At 34.9% G+C, this 20,708-nt stretch overlaps 2 protein-coding genes across 6 annotated transcripts in view; one reads left to right on the top strand and one right to left on the bottom strand.

Moving 5' to 3' along the window:
• Positions 1-20,708, bottom strand: part of LOC126854223 (hepatic triacylglycerol lipase-like) — a 212,463-nt gene that overhangs the window by 36,324 nt on the left and 155,431 nt on the right. For all 5 annotated transcript variants that reach the window (XR_007688081.1, XR_007688080.1, XM_050600740.1 and 2 more), the window contains one exon: positions 18,629-18,773. Coding sequence is in view for 3 of the 5 variants with exons in the window: in XM_050600740.1 (XP_050456697.1) it covers positions 18,629-18,773 (145 nt within the window). In the remaining 2 variants the exon portion in view is untranslated. The remainder of the gene's footprint in view (positions 1-18,628; positions 18,774-20,708) is intronic.
• The window catches only part of LOC126854233 (uncharacterized), a 177,859-nt gene continuing 166,948 nt past the window's right edge, over positions 9,798-20,708 (top strand). The window contains exon 1 of the mRNA XM_050600757.1: positions 9,798-9,860. The gene's annotated coding sequence lies outside the window, so the exon portion shown is untranslated. The remainder of the gene's footprint in view (positions 9,861-20,708) is intronic.

The following is a 20,708-nucleotide window of genomic DNA, read 5'->3' as shown; positions in this document are numbered from 1 at the left end:
AATGCCGCAATAAACCATCTCCCTATTTAAGTCAAAGATAGATCATTAAGGTATCTAAATATGAATAAATAAAAGTATTTCATTATCACGATGGACGGTTAAAATGATTGAAAAATTACACAACACAAAATTTGCTTTAATTTTCTAGCAAGACAATCCTGGCTGGTTTTTTTAGCGCTCATTTACAAATCTGGCCGTAAAAATGGCGTATCACGTCAAGTTTTTTGAGAAAGCAAAAAAAAGTAAAAAGCATATAAAAAATTGTGCAAATTAGAAGCTTGCACATTGCTCCCTCGTAATTTTATTTCCTTCTCTTTACAATAGCAGAAATTTTGAATTTTTTTAGAAGAATTCAAAATTTCATAGAAAATAAACATTTTCATCAATTCTCATCAAAATTCAATATCAATCATCCTTTAATGATATTTTATTCACGTGAAAATATTTACACCGATATTTCAAAATTTGCGAAAGTTAGAGCAACACCCTTTTTTGAAAAAAATTCTAAATTTTATAAAAAATAAACCCCTTCACAAATCCTAGCCAAGTACAATGCCAACTAACCTTTAATGATAATTTAATCATGTAAAAAAAATTCGCCCGTTATCTCAAAATTCATGACAGTTAGAGCAATCACATCCTTTTTGTGCACACACACACACACACACACACACACACACATACGGACATTTTATAAAAATATGTTTTTTTGACATTTCAAAACATTCTCAACACATTAGCATCAAAATTAAAAAAAAAAAAAAAAAAATTAACCACAAAAACAAAGCTTTCTCTGTGAGGAGGCAGAAAGGCAAAAAATAGACAAAAAAAGATCTCATTTTGATGACAGCATTTTATGTCATTTACCTTCGATCGGAAATGCAATCATCGAACCCCCCTCGAAATTAATCTGAAAATTATCTGAAATTAAGCTACGTCCCTGAGCTAAAGAAACCACAAAGGCAAAGAAGGTGGTACGAGGTGCAAGAGGGTGCTGTGTGCGTGAGCGCACGAGAACCATCCGTATGGAAATCAGCCCCCCCCCCCTCTCTCTCTCTCCCCACCCCTCCGCCTCACATCTTAATTCGCCGTTCTATCTCGTGCACGATCACCTCGAGCGACACGCTCACGCGAGCGTGAACCATACAGGGGGATGAGCACCTTTGAGGGCACGCGTGGTTGCACCTCGTACACGCCCGCGGTGTTTATTTCGCCATCGTCCCTAATTTCTCTCTCTCTCTCGCTTCACCCTATTACCGCCGTAAGGAGCGCGCTATCGTAAACTTAGCGTTGTGAAAACGGTCTCGCTTTCAAACGAGCGTTAATACGCGCATCGCGAATCCTCGATGGAGAACATGCCGCAGGTGTGCCTATAATAGGATTACGCGAACTTGAAACGACAAGGTCGGGCGGGATCGAAGCTGTTTAAGGTTGGAGAAGCTCGCGTGAAGAGCCCCCCGGCTTTGAAGGCGCGAGCGGGCTAATGAATTTCCTTTCCGCGCCGGTTGCCCCGAAATTGCTCGTTGCGTCGCCTATTACGGGGTGCTTCGTTAAATGCCGCCATTACGAATCTCAAGGCTGCGGTAACTAAGTCTTGTAAGTGTGGCAGAACTGATTTTCGCGCGGCAACTTGGTAAGAAATTTCCCCCCACGGTTTTACAATTTCATTTCTATCACCGGATGAAAATGAAATAAGAGCGCATGAGAGAGGATGAATTTTGTGCAGCTTATAAGACTTTGTAATATTTTCTATGACGTAATTATTATTTAATTGTTAAGAAGATTTACATATAAGGGTATATAATAATTAATCTCTTTTCTAATAAACTATTGAAGTTACATAAGACTCAGGTCAAGACAATGACGTTAAAAAAGAAAATTTTCCGAAACTTAAATTTTCTCTTCGTCTTGAGTGAATTTTGTAGCAAAAATTTAGTCTTGTCTCGATTTCATTAACAATTTTCATCTAATATTGAACAATTGTTTCAAATAATATTTAACATATATATGTTATTATAATTGTAATAATTTAAAATAATTATCACTATATATAGGCTGTTTATTCAAAGCTTGTAAAAAATTCCCTGATTTTTCAGGGTAATTATAATATTTGTTCAAAATTGCAGATAAAATTAGAGAATCTTTAGATGGAACTTCTTAAAAGAATTTTTTTTCTGTACCTTTTTTAATGCTTTTCACTCATACAAAGGAATGATAAATCACTTAAATTTTAAATATCAAATTAAAAAATGTACTGAAAAGAACTGAATGACTTTTCAAAATGCAAGTGAAAAGCAGTTTTCATATAATTAAAGAGAGAAAAGATATATATTTATAATATATTTGAAATATATAATTCACACTTATCACAGGCCAATAATCAGACTGCTGATGCTTGCAATATAAGAATAAGATGATGAAAGGAAGAATTTTTGAAAAAATTCTCTGAATTTGAATAAAATTCCACGAAAATTTCCTGATTTCTCAAAGTAAAAACAAAATTCTTGAGAATTTCGGATTTTCTAGATTTTTCCCTGTACTATTTAACGTCATTCGTTTATTTCCCAAAACATTATATGTAATGTTTTTAATGATCTAAATAACTGTGCAAAATTTTATATTGTTTACTGTATTAATTATTTCTTAATTTTTGTAATATAAATATTTTTATTCATTAAATAAAATTTTTTTCATTTAATTTACAAACAAAGTATACATTTTTTAGTTTTTTTTTTTTTTTTTTCATTTCATTTTTTTTCAAATCATAATAATCATAATAATCATAATAATCATAATAATCATAATAATCTTGACAAGATCAATAATCTTGACAATTTTAATCTTGATAACTAATTAAAAATCTTGCCTTGATATCGCGCGCAACGTGAATCATTTTCGCCATCATTTTACTGTGACAATTCAACTCGAAGTAGTTCTCAATTTACGCACTTTGTGCGTAAGCTCTTAATCGTCAGATAGTACCTATAAGATAAGTACGTCGTTGCACTCGTACGGTAAACCTCGCCATAAAACGCTCGAGCTTAAAAGCCACCTCTCACGATGTAAAACGTTTCTCTTATTGTTAGTCCATTCATTTTCTCGGCTGTTGCTTCGAGAATGACGCTTAAAATTGTCACGCGCCAAGCAAAGGTGTCGTTGCGGAGAAACGTAAATATTAGAAGAATTGCGCTAGCGGGAACACCTGAGGAAACAATGCGGAATGGCTCTCATAAGGGCGGGCAAAAGTCAATATCGTAGCCCCGCAGCAGTCGTAAAAGTGGAAAAAAATCGTCTTTTCGAGTGAATCGCGATCGTGCCTTTATTCGCGAAGGCCAGTCAAAGTCCTGCACGAGTCTGACTTCATTCATAAAATGCATCGCGTGTCTGTAACGTCACGTGTGATAGGGACCGTTGCAACGGTGCAACGGACTGCGAGGTGAGCTGACAGCCCGGGGGTTAATGTCCGCGAATGATCGAGCATGTCTGACATCTTGTGCTTCCACGCTTGCTCGTCTAAAATAAAGGGAGTGTCAAACGCAGTTCCTATCGCTCAATTGAAATTTATTTAGTTTTGAAGAAAATTGCGCCATTAAATTCTTTCTTTTTTAAAATAATATAAATATTAAACAAATATTATTAATACTACATTTAATCTTTTTAATTGGCCTGCTTAATTTTGTGCTTTTATAATAATTAAGTAGTAATATTTAAAAAAAAAAAGAAATATCTGAATAAAAGAATAGCTGATCTTATCTCGAATTTTGAGTACTTTTCCGAAAATTCATGGCCGGGAAAAATTTTATTTAATAAAATAAAAATATTTATATTAATAAAAATTAAGAAATAATTAATACAATAAATAAAATATAAAATATAAAATTTTCCATAGTTATTTAGTTTAGTAAAAACATTATATAATTATATAATAAAACTAAAATTTTACAAATAAAATATAATATATAATAAAACATTATACTTTCCAAACATATAATGTTTTGGGAAGTAAGTGAATGACATAAATCATAAATAGTACAGAGTACTCTACTGAAAAAAACCTAGAAAATTCTCAGGAATTTTGTTTTTAAAAAAATCGGCAAGTTCTCGTAAAATTTTATTCCAACTCAGAAATTTTTTTCCAAAATTCTCCCTTTCATCATTTTCTTTTCTTCTTATATTGCAAGCATCTGATTGGCCAATGATTGTAAATTATATATTTTTAATAAAATTACAAACATATATCTTCCTTTTTAATTAATAACAGAAAATATTATACAAATAAAAATATTATACTAATAAAATAATTGCTTATCTATAAGAATGCTTGAATTACTCGCGTTAATTTCATAACGCAGAATAGCTGGAAACTGAAGGATTAAGCTACGGAACAACCAGCTAGCGCTGTAATGATTGTCTCCGTATCGTCAATCCGTTCAATCCGTAATGGAAATGTGTACAAGCCACAACTCCGTGTACATTTTATGTCAGTGTCGTTCGTAAGACGGAAGCGGATTGACTTTAATGTGCGGATTAAAGGGGGCGAATCGAAACTCCGTGGATAATCCTGCCGGGACATAGTCAATTAAATCGAAGTGAAGACCGGTAAAGCTAAGGATCCCCATCGGAATCCTTGGAATCGCTCCTCAGGATTCAATGTTACCCCTGAACGATCCGGCATGCGACTTCGTTTCCTTTTATCGCTCCCTCTCTCTCTCTCTTGTTCGCGCATTCCGGCAATATTTATTGTTAAAACAAAAAGAAATGACCCTTTTCCATTGGATTGATTCGTTTTGTACGAAGCCTGAGCGCACGGTCCTTTTCAAAGCCATCGAATCGAAAGCTTTCGCTTTACCCACGAAAATAAACGCCAACGATTTTTCCGGAGAGATTACGCGGACTTTAAAGGTATTAACGGTTTTAGGCGCAATTCATACAGACCGCGGGTCTCCAATTTAGTTGATACATTTTTGCGAAATAGAACGCGGGGAGAAAAGTATGTATTTTTTTTTTTTGGTTCCATGTATCGATTCGTGGATAGCGCCGAGAAGATACGCGTCGAAATAATCGATTCGAATTCTTTCATAGAAAAATATCATTTTTTTTTTTGATAAAATTACAGACACGAAATGTCGGAATCGACACTGCAGTATCAATTTTATATACATTTCATACATTGTGCTGAAATAATAAAAAAAAAAAATTTTCTCTGTGCCGAAACTAACAATGTACAGATATCAATTTGTAGAGATTTTGCAGACTTTTAAATAAAATCTCAAAAATTAGATTATATCATAAAATATTCTTTGCCTCGAGCTAATAGTTTATATTTATTATACATTTGTCCTTTTTTTTTGCAAAATTTTACTCGCTTTCGTTTAATCCATGTATCTCATAATCAAGAGTACAGTTTACTTTATTCGAAATACATTTTATTAAAGTCAATAATAAAAAATGCTGAGATAACAAGATTATCGCTAATTACAATAAATCATAATAATTTATAATTAAATAATAATTCTACTTTGTGGTAAAATTGTTTAATTAAAAATATAATTAAATAATATATTTTATTTTGAGTACGGAATAGGACAGGAATAGGCATAAATGTAATGAATATTCATGTGTATGTGCGCGTGCTTTGATACTCTAATCTAGAAACATAAATGATAAGAGCCAAGGTGCGGGTATTGGTGCGCAAAATTATTATTGTTAAATTTTAGTAATAAATGTGTATTAAAAATCTGTTTTTCATCGTTTTTTGTTTCATCTTTCAGTTAAATATAAATATATAAAAATTACTTTGGTATTTTAAAACTTGACATATACAATATTTGTTGTTGCAATCAGATTTTAAATTAAAATTGATAATCAGAAAGGCTTACTATCAAATTCATATTTTGATTATCAATTTTAATTTAAAATTTGTTTGCAACAAATATATTATATATATATGTCAAGTTTTAAAATATCATAATATTTGCTCCTTGGCCCTTATTTGACAGTTCTCTCCTTTAATTGATACTCTGATAACTTATCGCTGTTATTACCGCTGTTATTATTAAACGATAAGATGTCATCACACACACACACACACACACATACATTTCAGTGCATGTGTAAATTGCGAATACGGCATGTAGTGGAGTGTGATTAAATTCGCTGATTAAATTTCATCGGTTCGTTCACCTTGCATCGTCTATTTCGGTAAAATTACATCCAAACTTTTCGTGCACATGCATTCGGCGCGACATAATTACTGCACATTTATTCCGTATCCAAAATTAAGGTGCCCTTATTACGCGAAGCTGATTACTGTGTGCTTTATTAGAATCAAGTCTGGAAAATCATCGTCAGATAAATACATATCGCGGAAATGATGTGCGCTTCCTTTGATTAGAAAACTCGACCAGAAACGTATAATTGTTTTTTTTTTTTTTTTTAAGAGCAAAAAATTTATTTTACTTTGGCTCTCAAAAATCTTTGACGATGCAAATTGTGTAATAATATTTATGAGATTTATAAGATAATAGATTTATAAGATAATAAGATAATATTTATTTTAGAATGCAAAACATGTATTTTTAGAATAAACAAAGAGTTGGAAAGAGTTCTGATCAGAGGACTTTTGTTCGATAACGTTTAAAAATGATTTCTCTTTATTTTAAAGCGAACAGTGACGTTTACACGTTCCTTGTGTAAATCTCGAGGAAAGTCACTCGAACGTAATACCGAAGCTGTGCGTGCTTACGAAAGCCCTACCAAAATTAGTATTTCTCCGAGTTGGTCACGTTCGCGCCAGCTACTAACAAAAATTCCATAAATTCAAGCAAAAACACAGAGTAAGTATCAAATTTTTGAAGAAACTCCAATGTCGGAAGAAAAAAAATATTATAATATTAATTATAATTTATAATATATAATATATAATATTATAATGTTAATATTATAAGAATAATATTACATATATATAATATATTAATATATACATGTATATTTTTATTAAATACTAGAACACAATAATTATTAATAATATTTTATTAATAATATTTTAACAGATTTTTAATAATATTTTAAAAATATTTTGACAAATTTTTAATAATATTTTAACAGGCTTTTCATAATATTTTAACAGGTTTTTAATAATATTTTAATAATAATATTTTAACAAACCATGCTGCCATCGTGATTTTTACAGCAATTATTTTGCATGAAAAATATTATATAGAAAAATATGGAATTAAAAAATATGTAAATAAAAAATACAAGTTTGATGTTGAAGCTTTGATTTATAATTCAACCGTACGGATGTGTTTGTTTAAATTTTTAAATAATTGTTGAATTCTGCTATAATTCTGTGCCGAAGGCAACACACAGTCGACGATATCGACACGTCCATTGGGTGAAACGGGAAGATTGGCGGGTAAAGTGAAACTACCGGTGATTGTATGGAATTATCGTACAAGCGTGCGTGAATAAAACTGCAGAAAATAAGGCACCCTGGGTGCAAAAGGGTTAGATAAATAGTAATGTCTTCATTCTAACTTTAATATTATCGCTTATCGATGTACTGATAAGAAAATATATTTTAAATGGATTTTAATCTCTTCCTCTTTTTTATTAATTCACTCTTTCTTTTTCTATTAAAATAATTATCCCATGATAACTTCATTATCGTTTGACAATCAGCTGATTATAGCATTTTGAATAAAATATTTATTGTTTCCATAACACACATATATATATAATGTGAGGACAGGCTGAAAGAGGAATGGGGGGAGTTATCGATTTCAGACTCGTCGTTAGCCTTGCCGCTATCTCCGTGTTCCGATGATAATTCTCGACTTCCGGCCGCAGCACGTACGGTCGAGCGGAAGAGATTGATACGGCGACGCCTCTCTATCCGGGGTTCGAATGACACGTAGGGACGTGGATCCGGCGGGTCGGGACAGAAATGGCGGGCGCGTGATATTGAAAGGCGGTGAACGATGAAATGCTTTCGGGGGTTGGCGAGCAGCATCGAAATCGATATGCGAGCGCTATGTCCCAGACGTCGGCGGGGAAGATTGAGAGTGCGTCCGCGACGGCAAGAATTGAATTCGCCGGGCGAAAAGAGAGGCAGCGCGTAAGACGGGAATGAGAGGGATGAAAGGGTGGGAGGGAGGGAGGGAGGTAGGAATGAGATGGGAGGAAATGGAAGCACTCGGAGGAAGTCGAGCGTGATAGCGGCATGAATCATCCTTCCGATCGAGATCACCGGAGGAAAAGAAGTACCTTTCCGACGAAGGGGAATCGTAATGTGAGATGAAGATATTAATTTTCGCTGTTGCACTCTCGCATTCTTTATTCACACGTGTGTCACACGTGTCGCTGAATGTACGAGGACGCGAGCGATGAAATAAAAGTGCGCGCCGAATCTCGGAAAGCCTCTTTGCAAATAATATTGCGAGATATTTTAAATGACAGGACAATTTTTTTTAAATGTCAATTTATGTATTTCTTTGTTGCCTGTATGAAACTTCTCTTCCTCTATATTTGTATAATTAGCATCGTATATAAAAATTAAAATAAACTAATAAAAACTCTTATGAATATATCATAAAGGTAATTAAGAGTTGGCGCGGTAATTTGAACGCGTATTTTATTATGATAAAATTATATTTACATAACAAAGTAGCGATAGATTTAAGGATGACTGTACAATAGTAGCAAAAATTGTCAAAATTTAAAAAAAAATATATATATATTTCTTACATGTATACTATATGAAAAATCAAGTAAGTAAATTTGAATTATAAAAATAATTAAAGTATCACAAAATAATATAATTTTCGATGTCTTCGTAAAAGAAAATAATTAATATTTTTTATTATTAATTAATATTAGTAATTAATATTTTTCCTAATTTATGATTATTATGAAAAACTTTTGATCGTGAATATCTCTAAAATCAACTGCAAGAAACAAAAAAAAAATGAATAATTTGCAGAAAAAGAGAGAGAGAGAGAGAGCGAGAGAGAGAGAGAGAGAGAGAGAGAGAGAGAGAGAGAGAGAGAGAGAAAGCAAGGAGAGAGGATTTTATTTCGTTGGCAATATTCTTTTTTATCAAATTTATCAATAAGTGATATAAAAAAAGTCGCAAACACAAGATTATAAAAAATTTCACAAGAATGAGTCGCACGTGGCAAATGTCAAAAGAATAAATGCCACAATAAATACGTTCGAGGCAGACTGTCAAATCTCTCCCTATCATCACATAATATAAATTACATATCGATTACATTCGTATAATATAAATTCTGCACCCAAACGTTCCATTATATCTATTCGTAAAAATTCAGACTACTTCTTTGCCTTTTGATGTACACAATATTTCAAAAAAAATCAAACACATTCATGTGTCTTATTTATATATACCATACCATCTTATTTATTGTCGAGAAGAGCGACAGACGCGTGTAGCTGCCGTTCTGCGAGTCCCCTCCCCCCCCTCTCCCCACCCCGCGATGAAAGTTAAGGGTGGAGGACGCACGGCACGGCTAACTATTCGAGCGAGATTGAGAGACTTGGCGCGGCACAGGCCGGGGCGCACTTAAGTGTCTCTCTTACACGCTCGGCGCTGACAGCAATGCCCTCTCGCACGCTCGACGACACGTCCCGGAGTGTTTGAGAGAGAGCGGAGGGCATCGTCGCGGCACGATTTCCGCACGCGGTTCGGAGTTTCTCGTAGCGTTTGCACGTAGAGAAGGGGCGTGTTATTCCAGTGTTCGCATTTCAGTACATTTATGTACAACCGCGACGCGATGCCGGATATACGGACGTGCGCCTCTTCGAACGAAGCTCGCCATCCTCTTCTCGCCTTCGAGGTACTCCGCCTTCTCCGCCATTTAGTCGAGTTTTAGTGTCCCTTTCTCTCTCTCTCTCTCTCTCTCTCTCTCTCTAATAATATTGGATATTTTATAAAAATTGTTTAATATGGAGTGTCTGATCGAAAGTTTGTAAAAAAATTCCCAGATTTTTCAGGTAATTTATTCAGAATTCTAGAATTTGAAAATTAAAGAATTTTTAGATGGAATCTTTTAAAATAAGTTTTTTTGTGCGTTTTCTAATATTTTTCACTCATACAAAAAAAAAAGAATAAAATTTATTCTTTAAATTAAAAATCAAAAATTCCATTTAAATCTTAAGTATAAAATTTAAAAATGTATTGAAAAGAATTGAATGACTTTTACAAAATAATCGCATAATATTTTCATTTTTTTATTATTAATTGTAAGAATTATAATGAGAAATTGTGCACTAAATAATCGGAAGAAGAAATTTTTGAAAAAAAATTCCCTGAGCTTCGAGTAAAAAAATTCCACTAGAGAATATTCCCTGAATTGTCAAAGTAAAAATGACAACACCGAGAGGTTTCCAGATTTTCTACACTTTTCTAGGGAGTATCCTATATAATAATCAAATATTTCTTGCACGCGCCACACGCACCCGATTTGCACTCGCACCATCAATCGTCGAAAATAATTAATCTCCAAAAAATACCGACATTTTTCCTATCTCGAGTATCGTGAAAGTATGCGCGAAGTCTCAATTAATCTCAACTCCGCCATCGGATAAACGCGAATCGGCCGATTTTTTTTCCGAATGACTATAATTCACCGGGCTAAACAGAAAGCGGATGCGCAGCTGGGGGAGGGAGGGGAGGGAAGGGTCGATCGTGGGAGAACACAGGACGGGCATGAAAATCTGTCGCCCAGACAATGCCCCCGTGGGGATTTCCTCGGTTGCGGCTGGCACTTTTCGACCGCAACGGACGGAATCCGTATACACGTGATCGTCCGCGTTCCAATTTATCAGAGCGCGCGCGATAGCCCTGCCCAGAGGGATTCCACTTGCCTCGATCGGGAAGAAATTCTCGGGTTGGCGCGCGAGCGCCAACCAATTAATTACACGGCGATCGTGAAATTCCTGGCTATTGTGAGATTCGAGTCATCGGACACGGCTCGTGTAATTGACATATCGGCATGTATGTTTCGCGGCCCTTAATCCGCTCATCGTAACGTGACCCACCTGACCCTTGGGCGACCGCCGCGAACAACGAAATGACAAGAGTGTCATCTTGAGGAGAGATTGTTGTCCGAAATATAAATATGAATTTTCCTCAGATTTTTTCAATATTTCTCTCCAACGATAAAATATCACGCAAACCGTGATCTATTCATAGCTGGATAAAAATACAATTTGCTTTATTAAGAGTTTCTCAAGTATAATATTTTTTAATATAATAATCTGTGTAGCGTATAATAGCTGCAGAAAAAAAAAAGAATGGAAGATTGGAGATTCCACGCTATGTAGAATATGCCGGGTGCGGAGAGTAGTTCCGCGGAAAAAAAAAAAAAAATTGAGATAAACGGGACGCATCACGCGCGCCTGAACGAGACATAAATCTGCGAGAATAAAAGCGCCGTGTAACGTCACGTCGAAATGTCGCGCTTTTATAACGAGGCCGAGAAAGCGGATCGCGCGCTCCCGTAAAATGTCAGTCGTCCTCATCGCACGTTTGAAGGCCCTCTCTTTTCGTCGTTCGACGAAGGGAGAGGAAGAGGGTATGCCCGACTCACCTCTCCCCTCCCCCCCCTCCCCGCCTCGCTATTCGATTCCCGCGCGTTAAACCGCCACTGACAGCCCCCGGTCGCCTATCAATTAATCACGCGAGGTAATTAGCGTCGCGCAAAAAGGCAAGAGCGCATCGCGACCGCGCAATAATTACCGTTGCGAGCTATACGAACGTTCTCGCGCGTCGTTGGACCGTTTCTGTGCACGAATGGGTGGGAGGAGGGAGGAGGGGGAGGATGCGGATGATGCGCCGGTGCGTTAAAAGGGACGAGCTGGCGCGAAAGGACGAGGGAGAAATGGACGCTCTCTCTCTCTCTCTCTCTCTCTCTCTCTCTCTCTCGCGCGCGCGCGCGCGCGGTCGCATTCTGCATAATTACGGTAAATTGGTGTAACGTTGGCTACAACCGAGCGACCGCGTGATATCGCCGAACCGAATTTGTGCTCGATAACGAGCGCGTGTTTAGCTATGCGAGATTCCTGCGACAACGAGGCTCCAGGTTGAGATCGTTAATTTGATCGCTGATGACGAATTGCGATGTGTTCGCCAGCGATTTTGATTCGATCTGATGGATTTTCCGAGAAGAAGATCACTTCCCGGAGGAAGATTCTTTAGCGCTGATTATGAGTCTGGCCGTAAAAATGGCGTATGACGTCAAGTTTTTGAGAAGATCTCAATCAAACCTGTCAGAATAGGTGTCTTTGATATCCTTGCACGAGTTATATCTTTCGATGGAGACATGCTCCAGAAGACAGTGACAGCTCAAAATGAAGTTTAAGGCTTACACTTTATGATAAAAATGGCAAAAGTCCCATCAAGAAAGGTTTTCCCGAAAAAAATGGTTGAAACATAAGAAACAGCTGTTCTCCTGTCATATGTCTCTTCAACTGTCAGTTACCAAATTTTTTTTTAAAAATCCTTTTAATCATGAAAGTCGGTATATATGTATACGTTTGCCTGGTCACTCATCACGAATCACATTTCAAAATTAAAAATGGAGGAAATTTGCATTTTGTACGAGATAACTAGTCTCGCTTCTCATGGGAAGAAGACACCTGGTGTTGCTCTCGCAAGGGCGTTTACTGTTGCAAAAAAATCAAGCAAGACGTTGCCGCGTTACGGAAATTGGGAAAGTTCCTTCCACTAACACGGTAAAGGCAGTTGGTAAACAATCGCTTCGGGATAGATATGTGTATGTTTCGCGCGATGCTGATAGAATAACCCATCGAAGAACAACAATGATCGAAGCACGCGACTGAGATTTCGTCCTGCATTCAGAGTTTCCCAACTATAACTTATATTAACTCTCTCGGATTATCCTTCAAGTGCTCCTTATAACCGCCGCAAGATTACAACTTGAGGAAATTGTTCGGCAGAGGAGAGAGCTAAAGTTCGACACCTGTCGAGTCCCGGGACTGGATAGCTGCTTTCCTGAGACTCCTCAAGTCGTCTTGAATGTGGATCTCGAGTGTGAGTCGGCGAAAGCCATAATACTTAAGATTAATGCTTATTCGGTATTCGCTATTATACGTATTATCACACACACGTGTTGTTTCACGATGTTTGTGCAAATATTGCAAAATATTATCCTCCATTTTTTTTTATTATTTAATCCAACCTAGTGTATATATATATATATATATATATATATATATATATATAAAATACATAGCTTTTATTTAATAATTATTAAATTATCATAAAAATAAATTAAAATAAAATAAAAAATCGTTCAATATTAAATGTTAATATTAAAATTATTATTAAATATTAATCTATACTTTTTTTCAATTTTACTCAAAGATTCTTCTGCACACATAAGTGAAAAAGTAAATTAAATGAAAGATAAAATTAAGAGATTTGCTATGAAAATTTAATCAAATATTTCAATAAATCCGGAAACAGGAACTTCAAGGAAACTTGTCCAATAATATATAATAACAACAACTTAATATATTAATAAATTATTATAATAACTTAATATTAATAATTATTATATTATTATATTATATTAATAATTATTATAACAACTAATTATTATTATATTATTATATTAATAATTATTATTTTATATAATAATAGTTTTTATTTTACACAATAAAATTATCGTAAATAACTATATAATGTTATAAAATATTAAACTTCCGTAAATAAATCATCAGCGATATAAATACAACTGTATATGAAAAATTAAATCTTCCAATATTTTCAAAAACATACCGGAAGCACAGCCATGTGCCCGTATTCATAATATCTCGTTTGCATTCAAACGTGATAACGCCGTGCGGCAACCAACAATGATAACGATAACGACGAAATGTATATCGTCAAACGCAGGTTGCTCATCGTCGCGATACAATATCTGAATATTAAAGCCGTATTTCAATGCGAGGATACTTTTAATTAAGAGAGCGCGCGATAGCGCTCGTTGTTGCGCTTTTTTTTTCTGCGCCTTCATCAAAATATATTCGCGCGATGAAGATATAAAAATTATAGCAGCTGCATTTGTCGCTCATTTCTGAGATATATCTTATTACGTGGAAATATTACGCTCGGGCGCGGGGCGAGGGGGGGGGAGGAGGGGGAGCGATAAGGGAAGGGACATAAAGATTCGCGATGAAGAGCGATGCGGTACGCTTTTTCCTCCGGTATTAGACAGCCGAGTCGGGGCACCTCGTTTCAATGTTCGCCGTATTATTAACGGTCCCTTGTCGACTTTGGGAAGGTCCTCCGCTTGACAAAAAATCGTCGACGAGAGCGGCGTATTTATTCGCCGACACGATATTTCTCGCGCCTAATATTGTATCTCCCTATAAAGAGAAAAATTGTTGGACGTGTGCGAATGATCGAGAGATCTCGCGCCTCATTAATACCGGGTGGATGCCACGGATGTGTGACACGTGATCGGTATTTATGATATATTCACATGTTGATGCATGTTTGAAATATAATAGAAAAATAGCAGCAGCTGCACACAGGGTGTTCCGGGTGAATGAAACTTCAGGGTCTTATAGGAAATTGAATTTGGATAAACCCTCTGTAAGAAATTAGTTGTGATCATAATTTGAGAAGACATTTTGATGTTGGCATTTGCAATGTTTGCACTACGGATATAGTGTTTACACAAAAACCTTTTTCAAGTTTCTGCTTTTTTCGTTGTTTTGAAGTTATTTTCTTTTGAACTTTTCTTTTATCAGAATTAAATAAAATTTAATCGTAATTTAGTTTGTTATCCATCAGATTTATTTCGTTACTTGTTTTAAATGAATGAGGGATCATCAAAAAAACGTGATTTTTATCGTAACTTTTTTTGCTCCAAATTCAATTTTCTATAAAACCCTGAAGTTTCATGGACCTGTTCGATGGGACACCCTGTATACGTGGTATCGTCAACATAGTGAGACAAAATAATACAAGTGTACATTATTAAAAAATATATATATATATATATATATATATATATATATATATATATATATTTTTTATTTACCGATGATATTTGGATCTACATTCTCTGTAGTTTATCTATCAGAACTAATCAAAATTTGTTTTTCAAAATTGCTGCGCTTTTTTTATTGGTCGCGCAAAATCACACGCGTAACAATGATCGGTGAAATGGACCCCGCGAACGTTCAGTCGGCAAATGAAAAATTTGAATCAACATCGACACAATCAATAACGACGTCACTTACCGAGCGTCGCCGCCTATTTCAATTACAAATTTTGTTCAATATTTGCTCGCTAACTTTTTACTCGCGTCGCAAAACGATTCACCGTAACGCCAGTGTTTCGCCGAGCTCCTGAAAATAGTTCATTAAGCTAGCCAATTAACGAGCGTTGTTTGTCTTGCCGCGGATTTTACAAAAGCCGTCTCCAGCGAGAGAAAGCCGCAGAGATTTTTTTTTTTTTCGCGTGATTTTTTTGTACACGTAACAAACTTTCGAATCGGTTTACAAAAGCGCATTAATGACGAATGATCCAGTTTTAAGAAAAACAGAAAAAGGCTGGATAATCTTTTTTTTTTTAATAAAAAATATATTGTTTATAGAGAACGTGAGCAAAAATATCTCTTTATTATAAAATAATTTTTTTATATGATTCTTTCTCTCTCTCTTTTGAACTTATGGTCTAAAAAATCCATTAGCCTATCAATGTTTGAATTTATATATAATTTATAATAAATATATTTATAATAAATATTTATAATAAATACTTCCTCAGTACTTTGATAAAGCTGTTAGATGTAGTCGCAACGTTTTACGGATGGCTGATTCAATTGTAATTGCGAATTCGCTGATACGAATAGCATCGCACGAATATACAGGGTGGCCCCGAATTCCAGCCAGACTTTGAGATCTTATAGGAAATTTAATTCTGAACAAAAAATTTCCTATAAACATAGGTCGAAAAATATTTCCTTAAACAGTTAGCACCCAAAAAATTCTGAAATCACGATTATTTTTATAAATATCAGGGAAAGTATGCGTTTTTTAATAAAAAGTGCCGAAACAAAAGTTGTAGAGAATTAAATTATCTTTTAAATGAGATCAAAATGATTGTAGTACGTTCCATAAGTTTTGAGAAATAAAATAAAAAGAAGATGAAACTTAATAAATTTCTTCTGGAGGAAAGTCGATAAAAATACAAAACAAAAATCTTTTTCTTTCATAAAAATAAGGTGATTCTTCTTTTTAAATTAAAATAGCACTGTAGAATATTTTTTAAATGGAGAGTATCTTTAAAAAGCTATGTCGACAACAAAAGAAAACTGATTATCGCAAAACCTATGGAACGTACTGCAATCATTTTAATCTCATTTAACAGATAATTTAATTTTCGACAATTTTCGTTTCGGTACTTTTTGTTTAAAGACGCACATTTTCCATGATATTTGTAAAAATAATATAAAATAATCGTGATTTCAGAATTTCTTGGGTGCTAACTGTTTAAGGAAATATTTTTCGACCTATGTTTATAGGAAATTTTTTGTTCAGAATTAAATTTCCTATAAGATCTCAAAGTGTGGCTGGAACGTTCGGGGCCACCCTGTAGAACATTATAATGTTAACTAGGGTTCATCGTGCGGTTAAGCGACTGCACTTTGAAATCGTGCATTAAACGTCACCAAAGAGAATATACGATTGCGAAACGCGAGGAGGCATTGACGTGGGGCTTTAAAGAAACTGTATATATTTGAAAGGCAAATTTAATAGCTCGAGGACTAATGAATAAAAGCGATTGAATGATAAACTTGGATCTCCCTCGAGTCGGTCGGGGAGACCGCGATACAATTTGAAAGGCGGATTAAAGAATCGCTGAGGCAAAAGCGAGCGAGAGGAAAAAGTAATGAGAATGGCGAAAAGTCTTCGACATTTTCATTCTCGGGGACGAGTGCGATTTCTATCTCGGAAATATGTTTCTCAAATATCAAGGGTACGTGCTTCGATGGGTAAATTTCACGGTGATTAGTTTCAGCTGCTGTGAATTCGCGTTGAAAAAGAAAGAATTACTTGATCGCATTGAACGGTGGAACTTTTAAACGCCATGAAAAATCTAGTCGCTATTTTATGGAGTTGATATATCGACTTTCACGCACAGTGGGATTGATATGTGGGTTTAATTTTAAATCGTTTAATGATTCATATTACAGTGTCAGAGAATCCGTATTATTATCGAAACAGTATATAAAAGAAATACAGTAGAATTTTTAATACTGCGAAAAATTGAAAATCGCTTAAGGATGTTCTGCATGTACAAAAGTAGCAAAAAATTGTCAAAATTAAAAAGGAAACATGTTTCTTACGTTATACTGTTTGAAAAATTAAAAAAATAAATTCGGGTTATGAAAAAAATTAAAGTATCACAAAATAATATGGATTTTGGCGTCTTCGTAAAAGAAAATAGTTATAATTAATATTTTTTCTAATTTATGGCAAAAACTTTTGATCGTGAATATCCTCTGAAGTCAACTGCAAAAAACAATGAAAAACGAGTAATTTGCAGAAAGAGAAAAAGAGACAGATAATATTTTACTACAATTTTTAGTAAATAACTTTTAAACGAATTAGTGGATCTAAATCAAGTTTTGCACAAATATTTATTAGAATTTTCTTAATAGATGTGAACATTTTTATTTTATTGGCAATATTTTTTCTTTGTCAAATTTGTCATTAAGTGCTACAATAGGCGATTTTCCATAAGAATCAATAATAACTTTAAATTTAAATAACTTCCAAACCGTTAAGAGAATTGTGCTTAATTTTTGCACAAATATTCAGAAGAAATAGTAGAACAATCTATGAAATTTTAATGCTTTTGTTAATATTTCGATACATGTCGCATACATCCTTAAGAATGTATGTCAAATTGTATGTCAAATGTCAAAATATTGACAAAAGCATTGCGTAGACTGTTCTATTATTTCTTCTGAGTCATTGTATAAAACTTGAGTACAATTCTTTTAACAGTTTGGAAATTAAAGTTTGAAATTGGAAAATCGCACATTTATGGAAAATCGCTCTTATAACACATATTGACAAATTTAACAAGGAAAAAAATATTGCCAACAAAAAAAATAAAAATAAAAAAATTTCATTTTATTAAAAAAACTCTTGATAAATATTTGTGTGAAACTTGATTTAAATCAATTTACTCGTTTAAAAATTATTTAATTAAAATTGTAGAAAAATATTATCTATCTCACTTTCTGCAAATTACTTGTTTTCTTCTTTGTTTCTTGCAATTGTAAAAATATTAATTACAACTATATTCTTTTACGAAGACATTCAAAAACATTATTTTGTCGATTACTTTAATTCTTTTTATAATCTAGATTTATTTATTTGATTCTGCAAACAATACAAACACAAGAAATATATTTTCTTTTAAATTTTGACAATTTTCTCCTACTATTATATACCTAAAACTTTCTTAATGCTTCGCGTGCTAATCTGCATATCTAGACGTCAGCAAGTCGGTTGACTTAATATAAGTTAACGATTCGCATCGACATATACTCACTCGGATCTTTGACGGCCGTGATGACGAGGCGGAAGCCATTTGAGTTGGTGCCCCAGGCGTCGGTGACGTATTTCAACGTCACGAAATTCGTGCGCGTGTAAATCGCGCCCACGGTCTGCTTCGTGTTCCTGCAGGATAGATCTGCCTGGAAACAAAAGAAAATTGCGTTCGTTGAGTACGTGCCACTTGAGGGAGGATTTTTTTTTCTTTTTTTTTTTCGCGGGGAACTGCTCGCGCTAACGATGCAAATGTCGCGAGCGTGATATCGAGCAATCCCCCCCCCTCGCCCCCCCCCACCACGTGGTGGGGGATGACGCGCGCTTGATTTACGGAGATAGTTTTATATCGCGACGGACTAAAAGTCCCAATCGATGCTGTTCGAGAAACGTCACGGGCAATGTGATTTATATTGTTGCACATCTGCGGTAGGAAAGTACATTTAACGTGAAATATATATATATATTTTTTTTTGGTATTATCCTGCGCATTGATAGTGCGTATCTCGATTCTCAATTTGTCGGGATCGTTATCTATATTTCGTTTTTTTTTTTTTTTGCGTATTTCGCTTGCCTGTCCTTTCTTTTCTTTTTCATTAAACTTTGCAATGCCATATAATTGATACTAATTAATGCAACGTTGACAAAATTTTACGTGCTGCGAAGAGAGAAATCCTTCCCCTAAATTTCTCGCGACGTCTCCGAAGGTGCGAGAAAAATGAAGAATACAGATTCATATTACCCGTAATATTACACGTATTACCGGGAATAATAAAAATGTTCTCTTTTACATGTCATTAACTCCGTTCTCTCGCTCTTTATGAATCGGGCAGCAATGATAAAGGGACCGTAATTTCACCGCGGCGAAAGTCAAATGGCAGCTTATAAAAGCTCGGGTAAACGTCAAATAACGTCGTTTCCCGAGATGACGGCTACTTTTAATAAAGCGACTATCCGTGCGGCGCGCAATATGTGTGTGTGCGCACGCGCGCGCGCGCGCGGGAACTTTTTCCTCTTTTTTTTTCTTTTTTTGAACTTTACGTCGAAGCATTTGTAAAAACCGGCTTAAAGCGCGGCTTGAACGCGAAACAAAAATGACAGGCGGCCGAGTAGTTGATCCTGAAATTGCGAACCGTAGTAGATATCAATTCGAGCAGCGGCGACGGGGGGGCGAGGGGGGGGGCGAGGGTGAGGTCGGCGAGCAAGAAATTTATTCGTAGATTTGCGACGCGCTATCTCGCTCGTTTGCCTCGAGACACGAGCAACGTAACAACTTGTTGCACCCCTCCCCACCCTATCCTCCCCGACTCCGCCCCTCCCCTCGCCGCGATCAACGCGAAAGAAACCGAAAAACAAACAGCTGCATCCGAGATAATAAAAAAGACGCGACTGGGAAAAGAGGGGAGGGGGAGGGAGGGAGGGAGGGAGGGAGATATCGATTGTTTTATGCGGCATTAACTTTTTCAAGAGCATTCGCACAAAGTTGTGTAAATGCACAAAAATATATCGAATAAAATTGGCTATCACGTGATATTAAGAGAGATATCTCTATAAGAGAGATAAAATAAAATTTTTGTAAGAGAGATTAAAATACGTGCGACACACACACATATATATTATTTCATATCTGCTTTACTAAATTTATATAAAAAATTGATTTATAATTAAGGATTTTGAATAATAAGCTTTTATAATAGATAACAGAATAATTGCGAGCTTTCAAAATTATATCATCTGCAACCGATTAAATAGAAATCATCTTTCGAGTTATTGCATGATGGGAAGATATCGGAAGTCGATATAAAAACTGCAAGATTGCAAAATTACTAAAATTTGTAAAATTATTAATGCAATTTTTTAAAATTATTCTTGTGCGTTATGTCGAAAATTTTTAAAACTTTTTTTAAGATAAACAGCATTTTTTTTTGAATAAACTGAATATATTATTGTAATCGTGAATTTTTCTAAATTATTGAAATGAATGATGATTTTTTTAAAAACCGTAATTTTATTTTGCCAATTTCGCAATTTTAATGTAGCACCGATCATACTGTATAATTATTTAATAATATTCTTATTAAATA

Source organism: Cataglyphis hispanica, chromosome 13 (genome assembly GCF_021464435.1).
Source record: "Cataglyphis hispanica isolate Lineage 1 chromosome 13, ULB_Chis1_1.0, whole genome shotgun sequence".
Lineage (NCBI taxonomy): Eukaryota > Metazoa > Arthropoda > Insecta > Hymenoptera > Formicidae > Cataglyphis > Cataglyphis hispanica.
Note: the sequence above shows the minus strand (reverse complement) of the source record. Positions and strands in the feature narration are given on the sequence as shown.